The sequence below is a fragment of the Arachis duranensis genome, chromosome 3, assembly GCF_000817695.3.
Source record: "Arachis duranensis cultivar V14167 chromosome 3, aradu.V14167.gnm2.J7QH, whole genome shotgun sequence".
Lineage (NCBI taxonomy): Eukaryota > Viridiplantae > Streptophyta > Magnoliopsida > Fabales > Fabaceae > Arachis > Arachis duranensis.
This window is the reverse complement of record NC_029774.3, coordinates 125,893,081-125,908,502: the sequence shown is the minus strand read 5'-3', so window position 1 is coordinate 125,908,502 and position 15,422 is coordinate 125,893,081. Positions and strand designations below refer to the sequence as shown.

At 34.5% G+C, this 15,422-nt stretch overlaps 3 protein-coding genes across 3 annotated transcripts; 2 read left to right on the top strand and 1 right to left on the bottom strand.

Moving 5' to 3' along the window:
- The first annotated feature begins 1,083 nt into the window (after positions 1–1,083).
- Positions 1,084–8,939, top strand: LOC107481107 (AMP deaminase). The gene is made up of 19 exons (XM_052258520.1): positions 1,084–1,760; positions 1,996–2,148; positions 2,664–2,877; positions 2,993–3,150; positions 3,287–3,338; positions 3,446–3,573; positions 3,658–3,837; positions 4,171–4,238; positions 4,354–4,496; positions 4,619–4,680; positions 4,770–4,883; positions 6,023–6,163; positions 6,867–7,019; positions 7,121–7,174; positions 7,260–7,370; positions 7,505–7,678; positions 7,787–7,867; positions 8,423–8,521; positions 8,606–8,939. The coding sequence occupies exons 1-19, from the start codon at positions 1,248–1,250 to the stop codon at positions 8,672–8,674; spliced, it is 2,667 nt and encodes an 888-aa protein (XP_052114480.1). The 5' UTR covers positions 1,084–1,247; the 3' UTR covers positions 8,675–8,939.
- A 3,666-nt stretch (positions 8,940–12,605) lies between these two features.
- On the bottom strand, positions 12,606–13,546 carry LOC107481170 (thioredoxin H2). The gene is made up of 3 exons (XM_016101386.3): positions 13,301–13,546; positions 13,038–13,160; positions 12,606–12,924 (listed from the first exon to the last, which is right to left on the bottom strand). Exons 1-3 carry the CDS (start codon positions 13,442–13,444, stop codon positions 12,793–12,795), a joined length of 399 nt encoding a protein of 132 aa, XP_015956872.1. The 5' UTR covers positions 13,445–13,546; the 3' UTR covers positions 12,606–12,792.
- A 928-nt stretch (positions 13,547–14,474) lies between these two features.
- Positions 14,475–15,173, top strand: LOC107481108 (uncharacterized). Its single transcript, XM_016101323.1, has 3 exons — positions 14,475–14,624; positions 14,701–14,871; positions 15,129–15,173. Exons 1-3 carry the CDS (start codon positions 14,475–14,477, stop codon positions 15,171–15,173), a joined length of 366 nt encoding a protein of 121 aa, XP_015956809.1.
- The last annotated feature ends 249 nt before the right edge of the window (positions 15,174–15,422 follow it).

The following is a 15,422-nucleotide window of genomic DNA, read 5'->3' as shown; positions in this document are numbered from 1 at the left end:
AAGTATTTATTTAAAAAATATTAAATACATAACTATTTATATTATATTTTTTATTAATTTAAATTATTGTTTAGGATGAATAGTTTGATGATATAAAAAATATTATTCAAGAACTTTTCCTCTACGAATATACAGTATTGCATGTCTCAATCATACAGATCAGGCTCGTCACAGAATGATTAACTTTAGTAGCATGATTTTTGACAATAAAACAAGATGGGAATTAGTGTGGTTGTTGATTACTCATGAGTGGAAAAAATTGCTTTTGTCGTTGTCTTCTAGTCAAAGGCGAATAACTAAAAGATAACCATTTTAAAAATTTGAAAGGGAAATCTTGGCATACATTATTACTACTCGTCAACATTTCAAAAGTAAATTCAAATGCATGTAAGCATAGATAGAGCTTCTGACCAGCAGGTTGATCAAATCCATATGCAATGCAACTTGCAACCGGCCTGGCCATCACTAGGACCAACGTGGTTAGAACGTTGACATTGTCGGATGATGGAAATGAAGGCGAAGCATTTTGTTAATGATGATGTGATATATTAACTTGTGTTTCTAAAACATATATTAATTAAATATTTATTATTATTATTATTATTATTAGAATTTAAATACAGATTACATTGGTATTACTACTTTTTTTTTTTGGACGTGGTACTACTACTTATTCTGGTGTTTTTTCTTGGTCGGGATATGTTTTGGTCTAGTTTGGTCCAGTGAAAGTCTTTTTGGCGAGAAACCTTTTGCAATTTGAAGCACAACCTGGTCAAAAAAAAATTTGAAGCACAACCAAAAAGATGTTAACATAGCCCACTTAATTTTATTCTTATGTACAGTAATCAACCTAATACATGACCCAAACAAAAAAACGTAATCAACCTATTACGGGCTTACGGCTCGTCAAAAAGAATAAAAAAAATATCTTTTAATAGATATTTATTTTTTCGATTTCTCAAAGCCCCACAAAAAGGGTAGGGGTTAACAGCAAATAACAACGAGCCACGTGGCATTAACGGGTGGGTCCCACTTAGGGATCTCCCTAGACACCTCTGAACAGTATTGAGGTGGAGCAAATGAAGCAGTAGCTGAGTTTCGCATTTCTTCTTCGCTCTTAGCTCTTCAGTCTTCACTGTATCCGACTCCGTTTTAGTGTGTGTCAACTCGTTGAGTGACTCAGCTACCGAGTTCGAGTTCTTGTAGTTGAATGTGATCACCACCACCATCATCAATCAGTTGCTACAATGGATCCTTCATCTTCCATGTCGCTTCCACCTTCTATGCACCTCGCAATGGCGGCTCTGCTCGGAGCCTCCTTCATGGCCATCTCCGCCTTCTACATCCACCGCCGCACCGTTGACCACGTCCTCCACCGCCTCGTCGAGGTCCGCCGCGGGCCACCTCGTACTTCCTCTAGCGGCGCCGTCGATGCCGACATCGACGACTACGATGACTTCGAAGAAGAAGAATACGAAGACGGCGACGATCGGAGCGGCTTCGGCGGAGAATTCGACGCTGATTCGACACACTATCAGGGAAGCCTGACAAGGTCCGTGGACGAAAGCTTGCTTCGGAGCTATAGGATTTCGTCTTCTATGCCGAACGTGGCTTCTGCGGCGGATTGGTTCCCGGAGGACCCTAGGTTCGGGAACACTGCGCAGAACCGTGTCTCGTCGCTTGATAATCTCAAGTTTGCGCCGCTAGGGCTTCCTTCTCTTCGAACGCGATCCACAACCGGTGCGAATTCGAACTCTCGAGCTTGAACTTGTTTTAAGTTTATCTAAGGTTTTTTCAACTTTCCGTGAAGTTGAAGTCGTTTTGATTCAATTCTCAATCAGTTATTCATTTATTTTTCTGTCTGTTTTCGTTTGAGAGGATGCTTATATTATGTGTTTTTATCTGTAATTTGATCATTCATTTAACGCTATCGAAGTAGAAACTAGTGTGAGGTAGAAGTCGAGTTTCTTTCTTTTTTTTTTTTTTTTTCGTGAGAGAATAGCATCTGTTGGTAGAATCATGACCCCGAGGTCGCCGGGGCGAACTGCTTTTGAAAGTACTGAAGATTCTGACGAGGAGGGAACACAGCTTGGTGATGACAGTCGCATTCCTTTCTACCCTGGGACTAGAGATTCTTCGAATAATTATGTGAGAATATGTTTTCTTACCTTTTGGAATTGTGAATGTTGATTATTTTCAATCCCCCCCCTTCTCTTCCACCCTCCTTCTTCCCCCCAGTTTAGGGGCCTAGTTGGGGAACATGCTTGTGATTTCAGTTACATATGAAAATTGTTACCTACCGTTATATTGGATTGTGAAGGGGACATATCCTTCATGCATGTCTTTGGGTCAAAGGTAACCAAGTGAGTTGCCAAATATTTATGGCTGTTATTAATTTAATGAATCTTTTAAAAATTTATAACTCATCCATAACAAAACCAGAAGTCTCCCGATGTTTAACAAACTCTCACATCAGGTAATGGAACCCTTGTAGTAAGTATTGAAACTGCCAGATTTTAATTTGGTCCAAACAATCTGTTCATGGTTGAAAAATCATAGGCTATGAAGTGTGGTGGATGACCATCAATTATCCTTCCTTGCTTGATTTTGGTATGCTATTGTTCATTGTACATTGTTTTAAATGGTTTGCTATGTTGTTGCAGGGACTGAATCCAAACATGTGCAATTTATCCGGTGTTGCTTTCAGGCTCGATGATGCAAACTCTGCACACCAGATGTCTGGAGAGGTTTCAAAAGAAGGGAAAGCAGGTGGCGATATGAATACTGATGGAACAGTGGATTCAAATTCAGCACATGCTGCTGAAAAAGACCTTGCTTTTATCAGTAGTGTTTTCCCTAAAAGAAACACAGTGAACGGTAATGTCATATTTGTAACATAATCTGTACTGTGATTCTTGTGTTTGGCATTTTTCTAATTTTATTCTTTTCACAGTGATTTGATGCATTTTTTCTCCTTTATAAAAATGTTCAGAGCCAATAAACATAGAAGAAGAGGAAGTGTGCAAGATGATTAGAGAGTGCTTAGATTTGCGTAAGCAATATGTTTACAAGGAAAACCTTCCATGGAAGGCTGAACCTGTGGAGGCTGACTCTGACCCATTTCATTTTGAACCAGTTGAAGCAACACCAGTAAGTTAGTTGTTTTCCATTATTCCCCTCAGATATTTTTGTTCCCATCTGCTAGAGATACTAACAGTAACCTTTTTCTTTCCCCCTTGAAGTGGTTTTCAAAATTGTTATACTGATGTTCTAATGTTTCTAACAGCATCATTTTAGAATGGAAGATGGAGTCATACATGTCTATGCAAATAAAACTGGTGAGCACACAGTTGTAAAAACAAGGCAATGCAATGATCATTTTCAGCTTTTTTATTTCTTTCTGTTAAGCATAGAATGACTGAGCTTCGTGTGGAACTGTGTGCAGACACTGAAGAGCTCTTCCCTGTTGCAAGCTCAACAACATTTTTTACAGATATGCATTACATTCTTAAAGTTATGTCTGTTGGGAATGTTCGCTCTGCATGCTATCATAGGCTTCGGTTTCTGGAGGAAGTATGTTTACACAACCTTTGCATATGTGATCTATTTGTGTTTTGCCTCTGGCTTTTGGTTAACATGCATCTGATCATTATACAGAAATTCCGCCTTCATCTATTACTAAATGCAGATAGGGAGTTTCTAGCCCAGAAAGGTGCACCACATCGAGATTTTTACAACATCCGAAAAGTTGATACTCACATTCACCATTCGGCTTGCATGAATCAGAAGCATCTCCTCCGCTTCATTAAGTCAAAACTAAGAAAAGAACCTGATGAGGTGATAATCTACTTTCGGACTGATTTAGGGGTTTAACTGATGAGTGCCCGCACTTAAGGCACTTGTTAAGGTACTAGAAGTAGATAATTTTAATTTTTTTTTTAAAAAAAATTTTAAAAATTTTCAGTGCATTAAATGTATTAGAAGGATAAAGGCTTTCTAGGTTTATTTCCCTAACAAGTGCTTTAAGGGCATTCTTAAGCAAATCCGTTTTTTGTTTTTTATTTTTTGAGACCAAAATAATGTAGGTTGTTTTCGCATCCTTTTTCTTCATCTAATTTTTAGTTGTTATTTCCTCTTAATGTTGCTAATAGTATTCATACATGTTGGCAGGTTGTTATATTTAGAGATGGAAAGTATATGACACTTAAGGAGGTTTTTGAGAGTTTGGATTTAACTGGGTATGAATTATTTTTCTGCTGAATTTTCATCTAATGACTTGTAGAAAGATGCTTGCTATATTTATGAGCTTTTATCTTGTCTGCATGTTTCTAATAGGAGGCAATCGTAATGCAGGTATGATCTGAATGTCGATTTGTTGGACGTCCATGCAGATAAGAGTACATTTCATAGATTTGACAAATTCAACCTCAAGTACAATCCTTGCGGGCAAAGCAGACTCAGAGAGATATTTTTAAAGCAGGATAATCTTATCCAGGGTTTGTTTAAGATTATGAAAGATGCCTATTGTATAATTTTTTAAGCTGTAGGAACTCTGAATGTATTAAAAGTGTTGATGCTTTATTGTTTCACAATAGCTTAAACGTACCCACATTCACAGGAAGGTTTCTGGCTGAAGTAACAAAGCAAGTTTTAACTGATCTTGAAGCTAGCAAATATCAGGTAACTTATTCACAGGCATAGACTTTTTTCTGTTAAATGTTTTTGTGTCTTATATATTAATTCATTTCTATTTATAAATCAAATTTCAGATGGCTGAGTACAGGATCTCTGTTTATGGAAGAAAACAGAGTGAATGGGACCAGCTAGCAAGTTGGTTTGTTAACAATGCTATTTATAACAAGAATGCTGTATGGCTAATCCAGGTGTGTTATTCTGTCTTGAGGCATAATTTTTAACATCTATTCTTTGATATGCATAGTCTGATGATAAACCATTGAGGCCCGGATATGATCCATCTGACCTCATAAAAGTCTGTCCTAACTGATTGACTCTTCTGGTGATACTAATTTGATATTTATACCAAGATTCTTATAGACTATAGACCAACTTCCCATAACTTTACAGTCATTTATTTACTTATTTATTGTGACTGTTTATAGGTCTTTTTAATACTCAAATGGGTTTCCTTAGTTTGAGTTTTAGGATTGTTTTGTTTTTCAGCCTGAACTTGTAATGAACAGTGGTAAATATTTGGAGAGAATATTTTATCCAAAAAAAAAGAGAAAAAGAAAAGAAGAAAAAGAAAGAAGGAAATACTCATGATTAGTACCCTTGGAAAAGTGGTTGAAGTAAGTAACTTCAAAATTGTATGCAGTCTGCAACGAGTGCTGTAATATTCCTGTATCCTGTTGTTGAAAGTGAATCTTCTTAATTCTTGCAAATTATAGCATTAACTCACGGGTGTTATCACTCAAACATATGCACAGCAAGTCTGTAACCACAATTCTTTGATGTAAAATGTCTTTGTTGCATGAGCATTTTCAGGTCTTTATATTACTTTTATAGTGCTATGTTTGTTGGAACTAGGAGAACTCTGCTTGTTGTCAACAGCATCATCACTTTAGTCTCCACATGAATTCCTGCTTCACTACCATAAGTTGTTAAGTGGGTTTAACTTCTAGATTAGCAAGTGGCAACTAACCTTGCACTGCATTGCTTCTTCCCAAAAGAAAAGAATTGTAAAAGAGAAAATAAGAGAGAAGTCACTTGATATTTGTTGGAATGTGCCATGTTAATTATACGGATCCTTACATAGATAATGGACATATAATGCAATTTTTTCTACAAGCAAAGAAAGATGAGGCTTAGATTTGATCATGTTGAAGAAACACCATTTGCAGCATTTTAATGCATGCTCTTTGTGATGTGATGTGATATAATATTTCTAACTTCATACATCATACGTCTTAATTGTTTATTCAGAATTGTGTTTGGTGCGTCGACTTGTATATGATTTTGACTTTAACTATCATCTTTTTTTATGAAACTTCCATTTGCACAGTTACCACGACTATACAACGTATACAAGAATATGGGAATTGTTACCTCCTTCCAGAATATTTTGGATAATGTGTTTATTCCTCTATTTGAAGTCACAATTGATCCAAACTCTCATCCTCAATTACATTTGTTTTTGAAGCAGGTTAGTCAATTTGACCCTTCCTTTGTGCTCATAGCTCTATTATGTATGTTCAAATGTAGAAGTCATAAAGTTAAATGACATTCAGTATGTGTCATCTGATTATAGCAGTGAACATTTCTTGTGTAACTATGTCATGTTGTGACAATGATACATCAAGCAACTTTGTGGTGCTTTACCGGTGCCACTATGTAAATTGCTCATTGCTACTGTGTGGCTACTAATGACTGACTTTCTATATTGGATTTGATTGTGCCTGTTCAGCTAGTTGAAAGGCATACTCAATTATAATGGAGCTAAATATTCATGAGCTTCAGTTTATTTGAGTACTTTGCAAATTGCTTCTTTTATTCATCTTGCAAATACCTTGTTATTCAATAACAGTTATGTATTCAACCCTATATATTTAAAATCAAGCTGTTGTTCTTCTTTTGTTCAAAGATTTTTTTTTAAGTAGCTACCATCTGTACAGTGTTGCTTTGTAGTAATAAAGGCGTGCTTTTCTGAACATTAAGTTTTACTTCACAGTTCATATGTCAGCAGTAGAGGATGAAGTTCGATTTGAGAGCCGGCATTCGATTCTTTATAATGTCATTGTTACAATTGTGTATTGTTCAATTATTAAAATCATGAAAAAAGGAAGCACCATTTTTAATTCTTGTCTTCAAAATTTACTAGGTATAACATGTTACTTTTTTGAAAGCAGGTGGTTGGATTTGACCTTGTAGATGATGAAAGTAAACCTGAAAGGCGTCCAACTAAGCACATGCCTACACCAGCAGAGTGGACAAATGAATTCAATCCAGCATACTCTTACTATCTTTATTACTGTTATGCAAACCTGTACACCCTCAACAAGGTTAATGTTATTTCCCTCTGCATACACGTCTTCAGCTTCTAGTTATTGTCTTCTCTTTCTTTTTCCAACATATTTAATATCTTACTTTCTATTGGTTTCAGCTCCGTGAATCTAAAGGAATGACCACTATTAAGTTGCGGCCCCATTGCGGAGAGGTTGTTTTCTGTGTGCTATAGTAGCTGTATGATTTGATTATTTATTTTATTTAAGATGGTTAATATATTTTACTTGCTTATGCAGGCAGGCGATAGTGATCATTTGGCTGCTGCTTTCCTCCTATGCCATAACATTTCCCATGGGATTAATCTACGGAAAACTCCTGTGTTGCAATATTTATATTACCTCGCACAGGTTAACCCCTCATGAATAGTCAGTCATTTGGTCAACATAACAATATCTATCATGCTGCAATCGTAGTTTGCGTTTGTTGTAAATCTTGAAAAATTTGTGATAAAATTTTAATGGCAGTCATGTTATCTTTTTAGGTTGGATTGGCAATGTCACCACTTAGCAATAATTCACTTTTCTTGGACTATTCTCGCAATCCATTGCCCATGTTTTTCCAGCGAGGTCTGAATGTCTCTCTTTCTACTGATGATCCTTTGCAAATTCATTTGACAAAAGAGCCCTTGCTTGAGGAATATAGCGTCGCAGCAAAGGTTTGCTCTCTGTTAAAACACCTAGGCTCCTTTTTCTTGGCTGACAACAGTTCAATATTTTGTTGCATCATTTCTTCTAGGGGTCAATAATTTTCACATGCACTGCAGGTATGGAAACTCTCTGCGTGTGATATGTGCGAAATTGCCAGAAATTCTGTCTACCAGTCTGGATTTTCACATCAGACCAAGGTAAATGAAATGGTGTAGGAATTTTATGCACTGGATTACCTGTTTTTCTTTTCTTTTATTTTTTATTATTAGGGTAAAGTATGTTTAACATTTAATTGTATTCAATTTTGGCCCTAACGTTTTCGGTTTGTATCAAAACTACCCGAGTGTTAACTCCATCTGAAATGTTGGGAACAAAGTTGAAAATGTTTAGGGATATTTTTGAAACAAATCGAAAACGTTAATGGCAAAATTGAATGAATCGAAAATGTTAGGGACAAAATTGAATAAAATTAAACGTTAAGGATATTTTTGGAAAAAATTGCAAACCTTAGAGATGAAAATTATACTTTACCCTTATTATTATTATTATTATTATTATTATTATTATTATTATTATTATTATTATTATTATTATTTAGCTGTGAAAAGTGAAAACTGATAGCTATCCACATGCTGTTACAGTTATAATATTATTGCATGGACGTTTATAAAATATTGTTTACCTGGCTCTTTCCTGATTTATAAATGTCTTGATTTTTTATTTAATTTATTTATTTTCCCTTCCTTTTACAGTTACGTTGGCTTGGGGACAAGTATTTCCTTAGAGGTCCGGAAGGAAATGATATTCACAAGACAAATGTTCCCAGTTTGAGAATTGCATTCCGATATGAGGTGGAACATTTGTGATAAACCCTATACAAAATGCAGTTTGATTATAATTATTCTATCTTGATAACGATTGTGTGTTTTGTGCAGACATGGAAGGATGAAATGCAATACATATACGCTGGTCAAGCCACCTTTCCTGAAGATGTAGACCCATGAAATGAAGTAACGAAAAATGAAATCAACCTGTTATGTGACTCTATTGTCAGTGCATTTACCACTGATGTTGAATAGCAGCTTCGGCGCTGACAACTTATTGTAACAACAATGTAACCTTTATGGTAGGCCTTAGTTACAACTTACATGGTTCAGAATCGAAGTTAAAAAATAAACAGAATAGAGAACTGAGAAGGCAGAAGAAGAGCCAGTATCTAACGCTGGCATTTTCTGCGGCAGGAATAGGAACACCTCTTTCTCTCGTTAATCACTAGTAGACTAGAAATAGTAAATTAATAATGGCCACTATGTGAATTTTGTTCTGCATGTGTAGGCCGTTAAAATATATTCTGTTTGGAAACATCAGAAAAAGTTTTTCTTTTTCCCTATCAAAATATCTACAAATTCTATTCCTGTTCGGTTACTTTTTAGTTTAGATGACTGGAGTACAATTAGAACTTAAAAGAGTTTAAGGTGCCTTTGGCTAAATAATCATTAGCTGATTAAGCTCAAGTTCGAGCATTATTTAGAAAAACTTTTTATTTCTACAATATACACGGTGGGAGTAAAAAGAGGTACAATGATATCCGCCCTTTTACCTTGTAAATCTTTTTTAAACACCTTGAGATTGATAGCCAATGTATAAAAAGGAGGTAGAATGATATCCGTTTCCTTTTTCCATTTTTTTCTAAAGTAAAAAGGCCGACGATAAAGTTGAAATAGGTGAAAATAATATCGAATAAAATCTTATTTAAAATAAATTGTGACAAAAAGTTTCTTTAACCAAGCATCTAATCGCTAATTAATATTTGCTTTGTTGAAAATCTGTATTATACATAGTAGCACCTTTGCATACCTTTTTGACTCTTGCCACTCACTGCTATACCAAGAGGTATGATATGGATTCTCTCTCTCTCAAGCAAAAGTATGATTGGAATTTCGATTCCAGGGCTGGTTTTTCTCGTTACTGATTGCGTTGCTCTAGATGCTGCTAGGGTCATAGGGTGAACCAAAATGAGCGAATCCAACTGGTAGTTTAATTTGGTTGATATTTCCTTCCAACTTGACGAACGGTTTATAAAGTGCATTACACAAATGGTAATGGAGAATTTTAGTGCACGTAATCACTTTTATCGGATCACTTATTATGAATTAATTAACTAATGGTGTAGATTAAAACCCCTCTACTTTTAGTTTTAGCTGGCCACGGTATGATTATGTTTTAGTTATTAGAAAGATACATGAAGTGTATAGTTGGGCGGGGATAAAAATCTAATATATTTTTTATGAATGAACTTGATGCGAAAAATTAGATAGAATTTATCCGCTAAGAGTTCAAAGGCTGAGTTTTATGCCAGATTTCATGCTAAAAGGGCCGAATAAGTGTGCCATGAAATTTGAAAAGCTAATTAAGCCAAAGAATTGTCTGATCTGGACTTTATGATTTGCAACGAATAAAAGAGTTTTGAGAAGTGCTCTCTTAGCATTGCTGAAATCATTCAAATTGCTTGGAGGTTGTTCATATGTGTAGTATTGAAATATCAAGTGTGACTTTGTATGAGGTGAAGTAGCATATTAATTGATGATGATTAATTCAGTGAAAACTGAAGAGTTACATAACGTGGAGGGTCTATAGATTCAATGTCTTAATGTTTTAACTATCTGGATGGCTAGCGAAGAAAAGTACAAGGAAAGAAGCAGGATATCACTTTGTAGATTTATCTTATGGAGATCTCAAAGGAACGGTAGCTGATCATGGAAGAGGGATCCCCCGTTACCCCATCTAATTAGAGTGCAATCTTTGTCTCTTTTTTTCTTCTTTGGGTTTTAAGCTCCCTCCAAGCACAAAAAAAAAAAAAATAGTTGACTAATATGCAGTTATCTTCATGCGTAGTTAATAGTTAAGAATTGTTAGATCTATTTATGGATAATATATAATTGATTACAAGCACATTAGCTATTTCATATTATATGACTTATATATATAAACTATGAAATATGGACACTTCGTTGAGTTGCTATATTAGCGTGTCGGACACATTTTGGACATGACGCACATAGGTACTCGTCCGACACGCGTGTCTCCCATGTCCAAACGTTTCCTGTTTAAAAAAACAAAAAAAATTGCCAAACACGGTCCGGACATGACCCATACACACATGACACGGTCCAAAAGTTAAACTTTAGTGATTTTTAGGTTTTACAAAAGTGAAACGGTAAAACCTAAGTCTCTAATTTTTCCCCATCCACCGCCCCACTCTCTTTGGCTCCATACGTACTCACCCTCTACTCGTTACTGCCGGTCTCCCACCACCTCCGGTCGTCGCTGCCACCTCCGGTCGTCGTCGCCATATGAGTGTTAGTCGTTAATCTCTATAACTTTGGTCATCGCCGCCACTTCCGCCGTGTTCGTCGTCGTTGCTCCCTGTTCACTGGTGCTCGCTGCCTGTTCATTGTTTCTCCGGTCGTTTGCTTGCTCCATTCTAAGTAAGAGAGAATGTTTCTCCATGGTTTAATTCTTGGTTCTATATACTCTTCTTTAATCACTTTATATGAATATCTAAGATCAAATAAACAAGTCTACAACCATCTTCATCTTCTTCTTGTGAAACGAATTGGAGTACTTATTCTTTTACCTATTCTCTAAAAAGAAACAAGTTGAAACTTAAACGTGCAGAAAATTTAGTATTTGTCCATACTAATTTTCGTCCTCTTTCAAAAAAAACTCCACAATACAATAAAGGAGAAACTATGATGTGGGATATTGCTGGAGATGTTTTTTTATCAATTGATGAAGAAAATAGTATTCTTGAAGTTGCTCACATTTCTCTTGATGAACCGGAGTTGGAAAGAGTAACTTTTTCTAATGATGAAGATATCAACCATATATGATAGAGAAATAATATGACTTTAGATAACTTTTTTTTTGTATACATGTGATGTACAAAATTCTTACTATCTCTATTAAGACATAGGAGGTACATGTGATGTATAAAACTCTTACTATCTCTACTAAGACATAGGAGTGTAGAATTTCATCTTTTGAATATTTATATACTTTAGAAAAAAATGCATATCATATGATTATTTTTTAAAATACTTATTGATTTAATATTAATGAATATATTATATTATTAATATATGCATGTCCCCATGTCCAACAACTTTTAGAATTCACGGGTCGCTGTATCATGTGTCGTATCGTGTTCCTTGTCCCGTGTCTATATTCGTATCAATGCTTTATAGTATATAAATGATCTCATCTATTATTAAATGCTAAATAAAGTAAGTTATTATTAGTTTTTATTCGAGTTTAAATAAAAATAAAATTAAATATTTTATTTTGGGCCTTCAGGGATTAATGGAAACTAATACCCACATATTCCATCAGAGAGTTACTATTAAGCTTAAAATAAAAATTTGCTAGATTTTGGTTCATAATAAAAATAAAAAAATCATAAAATTAAATTTTCTTCATTATAATCGTGAATTTAGGTTAATGATGTAACATGAATAGTCTTGGGTCAAGAAATTTAAAATTGTCCAATATTTTTAATTATCAACTTTCACACGAGAGAATTTTTACCTATAATTTATTTTGGATTATTTTTATAAATAATAAATTAGAATTTTCTATACACCATTAAAACATAATATATATTTTTTTTCTTAGAAATAAGTTTCATCAATACCAATTGAATTATGCAATAGCAGATATATGTGATTTCCTAAGTACTATATGGAACAAATTCTTAAGTAGTAGTTGTCACCTGATCCAACCATGCACCCAAATATTTTATAACTTCAAAAACATAAATTCTGAGTAGCACTTCGTGAATTTACTTATTATACGAAATTTTTTTTCAAAATTCGACTTAATAATAATAATAATAATATAGTAGTTTCACATTCATAAAATAATGCAATGCATGGATACTTAAAAAAGGTGTAGATTTACATACATATAAGTACATATTATTACACACTGACGTAACGCTCAAGCAATACTATTAGAGGGCACCAACCTAGTATAATTAGTTGGGGGTATTATTTCACAAGTTCTATAGATAATGATTGCTTGAGGGTACCATTAACAACTAGTAAGATCATAATATCATTATTCATTTCCTGTGTTTCTCAATAAGCTTCTGCAACTCCTCCTTTCTTGCACCAACCACCTTATCAACAATTTTTCCTTTCTTAACTAATACGAATGTTGGCATTGCCTGCACCTGGAATTCTTGGGCCACTCCCTGATTCAATATCCCAACTCGTACGTTAATTAGTAAACAAATTAAATTAAAATAATGTTGAATATATAAATAATCCCACATATATAATAACTAATAAGTTCGAACAAACTTACCATTAACTCATCCACATCAAGTTTAATGAACTCAACCTCTGTGTATTTGGCAGAAAAATCTTTGAAAATTGGGTCCATGTATTTGCAAGGTCCACACCATGTTGCCGTGAAGTCAATCACCATCTTTAGCAAACAAATTCATATAAATTATATATCTCTCAAAATAATTTTAATGACAACAATAATAATAAAATGAAATACTATTATATGATACTAATTAATAATTAATAACTAATTGTATATATAAGTTTTTCAAAGCTTACCAGCTTATTTGTTTGTTTGGAAGCATCAAAGTGAGCCTTCCATTTAGCAGAGGAATGAAAGGTGAGGATTCGAGAAGTAGCTACTGATGATAATGGCTTTGGTGCTCTTTGAACATATTCCAAATTTGAATAGTTGGCTCCCATAATCAAATTCTTCTTCCTTTTACAAAAAACCCAAAAGATTGTTTCAGGCACTATACTTCAATTTGGGGTTTAATTACTCAACTTTGTTTGGTTGCTATTATACCATTTGGTTGCAAAATTCAAGGCCTTTATATAGAGAGTAGCAAAGTATAGTTGCAATACTATTTTATCGTTTAATATGAGAACTAGCTACTTAGTATCGGATTCTCTTGCAAGATAAGCGGCTAATTTTGACAATATTTACTGCTCGTACCCAAACAAATTAAATATCCTTAGCATGTGTTTAAAAGAGTTTTAAAAAAATGAAAACCCTACATTTTTGTATAAAATACTAATATTCATCTTGAGAAATATTAGATGATTAATTTTTGTTGTTTGTTTTTTTGTTTTTTTATACATTTGAACCAACTTTTTCTAATAAAAATATTAGCCCCTTATTATTCTCCATTCATTTTGTCACTTTAAAGTTTAAACTCAATTTAATATGATTCACACTATATATAGTCATTTTTTTTAAAAAAAAAATTTCACCCTTGAATAATGAAGAAGTCTAGTACGCATTTTTAAAACTATTTAACTTTCAAATATTTAAATAACATTTTTTATAGAAAAATGTTGAGGAACTATTTTTTTTAATAATAGAACTAAAATTTTTGTCTAACACCTTATTTTTATACCACTAAAATTTAGAATTTAAAGTTTAAGATTTAAAATTTAAAATTGGTTAAATATTAGTCAAAAAAAATAATAAATTTTAGGGATAAGTACTTTTTTCGTCCCCAAGGCCTGAGGTCGAAATCAATTTCGTCCCAAAGGTTTTTTTTATTAAAATCATCCTAAATTTTTACAAACACATTAAAATCGTCCTTCCACCCAATTACGAAAATTTTTGGACACAATTACCCCTGAGGTTGTTACCGGTAGTTTACCTACATAATATATAGAAAAATAAGTTTTATTATAAATAAAAAACGTCACCCCCAAAAGAGAAGCATAACGCGTCTGCTAGGGCTAGGGTTCAAGCGCAGCAATGGCGTCGGGGAGTTCAAGGTCATTTCGGAGCAGGGAGTCTGCGCAGAAGAGGAGGATTCTTTGTGGGCATGGAGAGAGACCAGTGTTGCGAGTTTCCGGAACCAAAGAAAACTCAGGTCGCCGATTCTGGGGCTGCGTCTACTATGAGGTGAGTTCATGAACAGTTATTCTCAGCTGATCCCAAAGTTTTGTTTCTGGGTACTGAGTATGGTGGGCTGATGTAGGTTAATGATGAATGTCAGTTTTTTCGTTGGACAGATCCAGAAGTTGGAAGCGAAGATCTGCATGTTGCAAGGTTGAAGAGGAAAGTCGTAGCCCTGAAGGCAGACGTGAAGGCATTTGAGTGGAAGTTGAAGGTTGCTTGTGTGTTCGGCATGGTTGGCTGGGTTGGTTGTGTATGTTGCTAGCCATGGCTGCAGGTTTTGTCGAATCACAACCAGGGTTTGCCATGTTTGGTGCCTCTGAAACTGGGTTGATAAAAGTTTGGTAGAAAATAGGGCAATTGTAGTTAGTTTGTACTTAGGCATTGAAGTCTATTTTATGTAATTTAAAATTTGCTACTGTGACTGAATAATAATTTGGTATTGAAACTGGTTATTGAAGTTGAGTATATATGTATGTAAGTGATTGTGTGTGTCTGTAATTTCTGAAGAATTTGGCAATGAAGGTAGAAGTGGTTGGGATGAAATTTGACTGAATATGTGTCTATTTTACTAATGCATAACATGTAGCATAGAGTAGTTGCATTACATCAGAATGAAAGCAGAACATTAGATAAATCAAAACATAACCATGTGACTTCATTCATTAACAAACCAAGGGTAATAGTCTTAAAGCATTCATGAAACCATATCACAGTTGGACTTACAAACCGCCGCAAAATTGATAGACGTTTAGCGGCGGTTATTCCAACGGTTATATAAAACCGTCGCTATCCGTTTAGCCG

Bases quoted from the DNA above. Each gene is read 5' to 3' on its own strand.
- LOC107481170 (XM_016101386.3), bottom strand. From the start codon at position 13,444: ATGGGAGCCAACTATTCAAATTTGGAATATGTTCAAAGAGCACCAAAG. The intron at 13,161-13,300 runs GTAAGCTTTGAA...TGTTTGCTAAAG, and splicing joins CCAAACAAACAAATAAGCTG to ATGGTGATTGACTTCACGGC. The intron at 12,925-13,037 runs GTAAGTTTGTTC...ATATTGAATCAG, and splicing joins TTGATGTGGATGAGTTAATG to GGAGTGGCCCAAGAATTCCA.
- LOC107481107 (XM_052258520.1), top strand. From the start codon at position 1,248: ATGGATCCTTCATCTTCCATGTCGCTTCCACCTTCTATGCACCTCGCA. The intron at 2,878-2,992 runs GTAATGTCATAT...AAAAATGTTCAG, and splicing joins TAAAAGAAACACAGTGAACG to AGCCAATAAACATAGAAGAA. The intron at 4,239-4,353 runs GTATGAATTATT...ATCGTAATGCAG, and splicing joins GAGAGTTTGGATTTAACTGG to GTATGATCTGAATGTCGATT.
- LOC107481108 (XM_016101323.1), top strand. From the start codon at position 14,475: ATGGCGTCGGGGAGTTCAAGGTCATTTCGGAGCAGGGAGTCTGCGCAG. The intron at 14,625-14,700 runs GTGAGTTCATGA...GGGCTGATGTAG, and splicing joins GGGGCTGCGTCTACTATGAG to GTTAATGATGAATGTCAGTT. The intron at 14,872-15,128 runs GTATGTTGCTAG...TAATTTCTGAAG, and splicing joins TGGTTGGCTGGGTTGGTTGT to AATTTGGCAATGAAGGTAGA.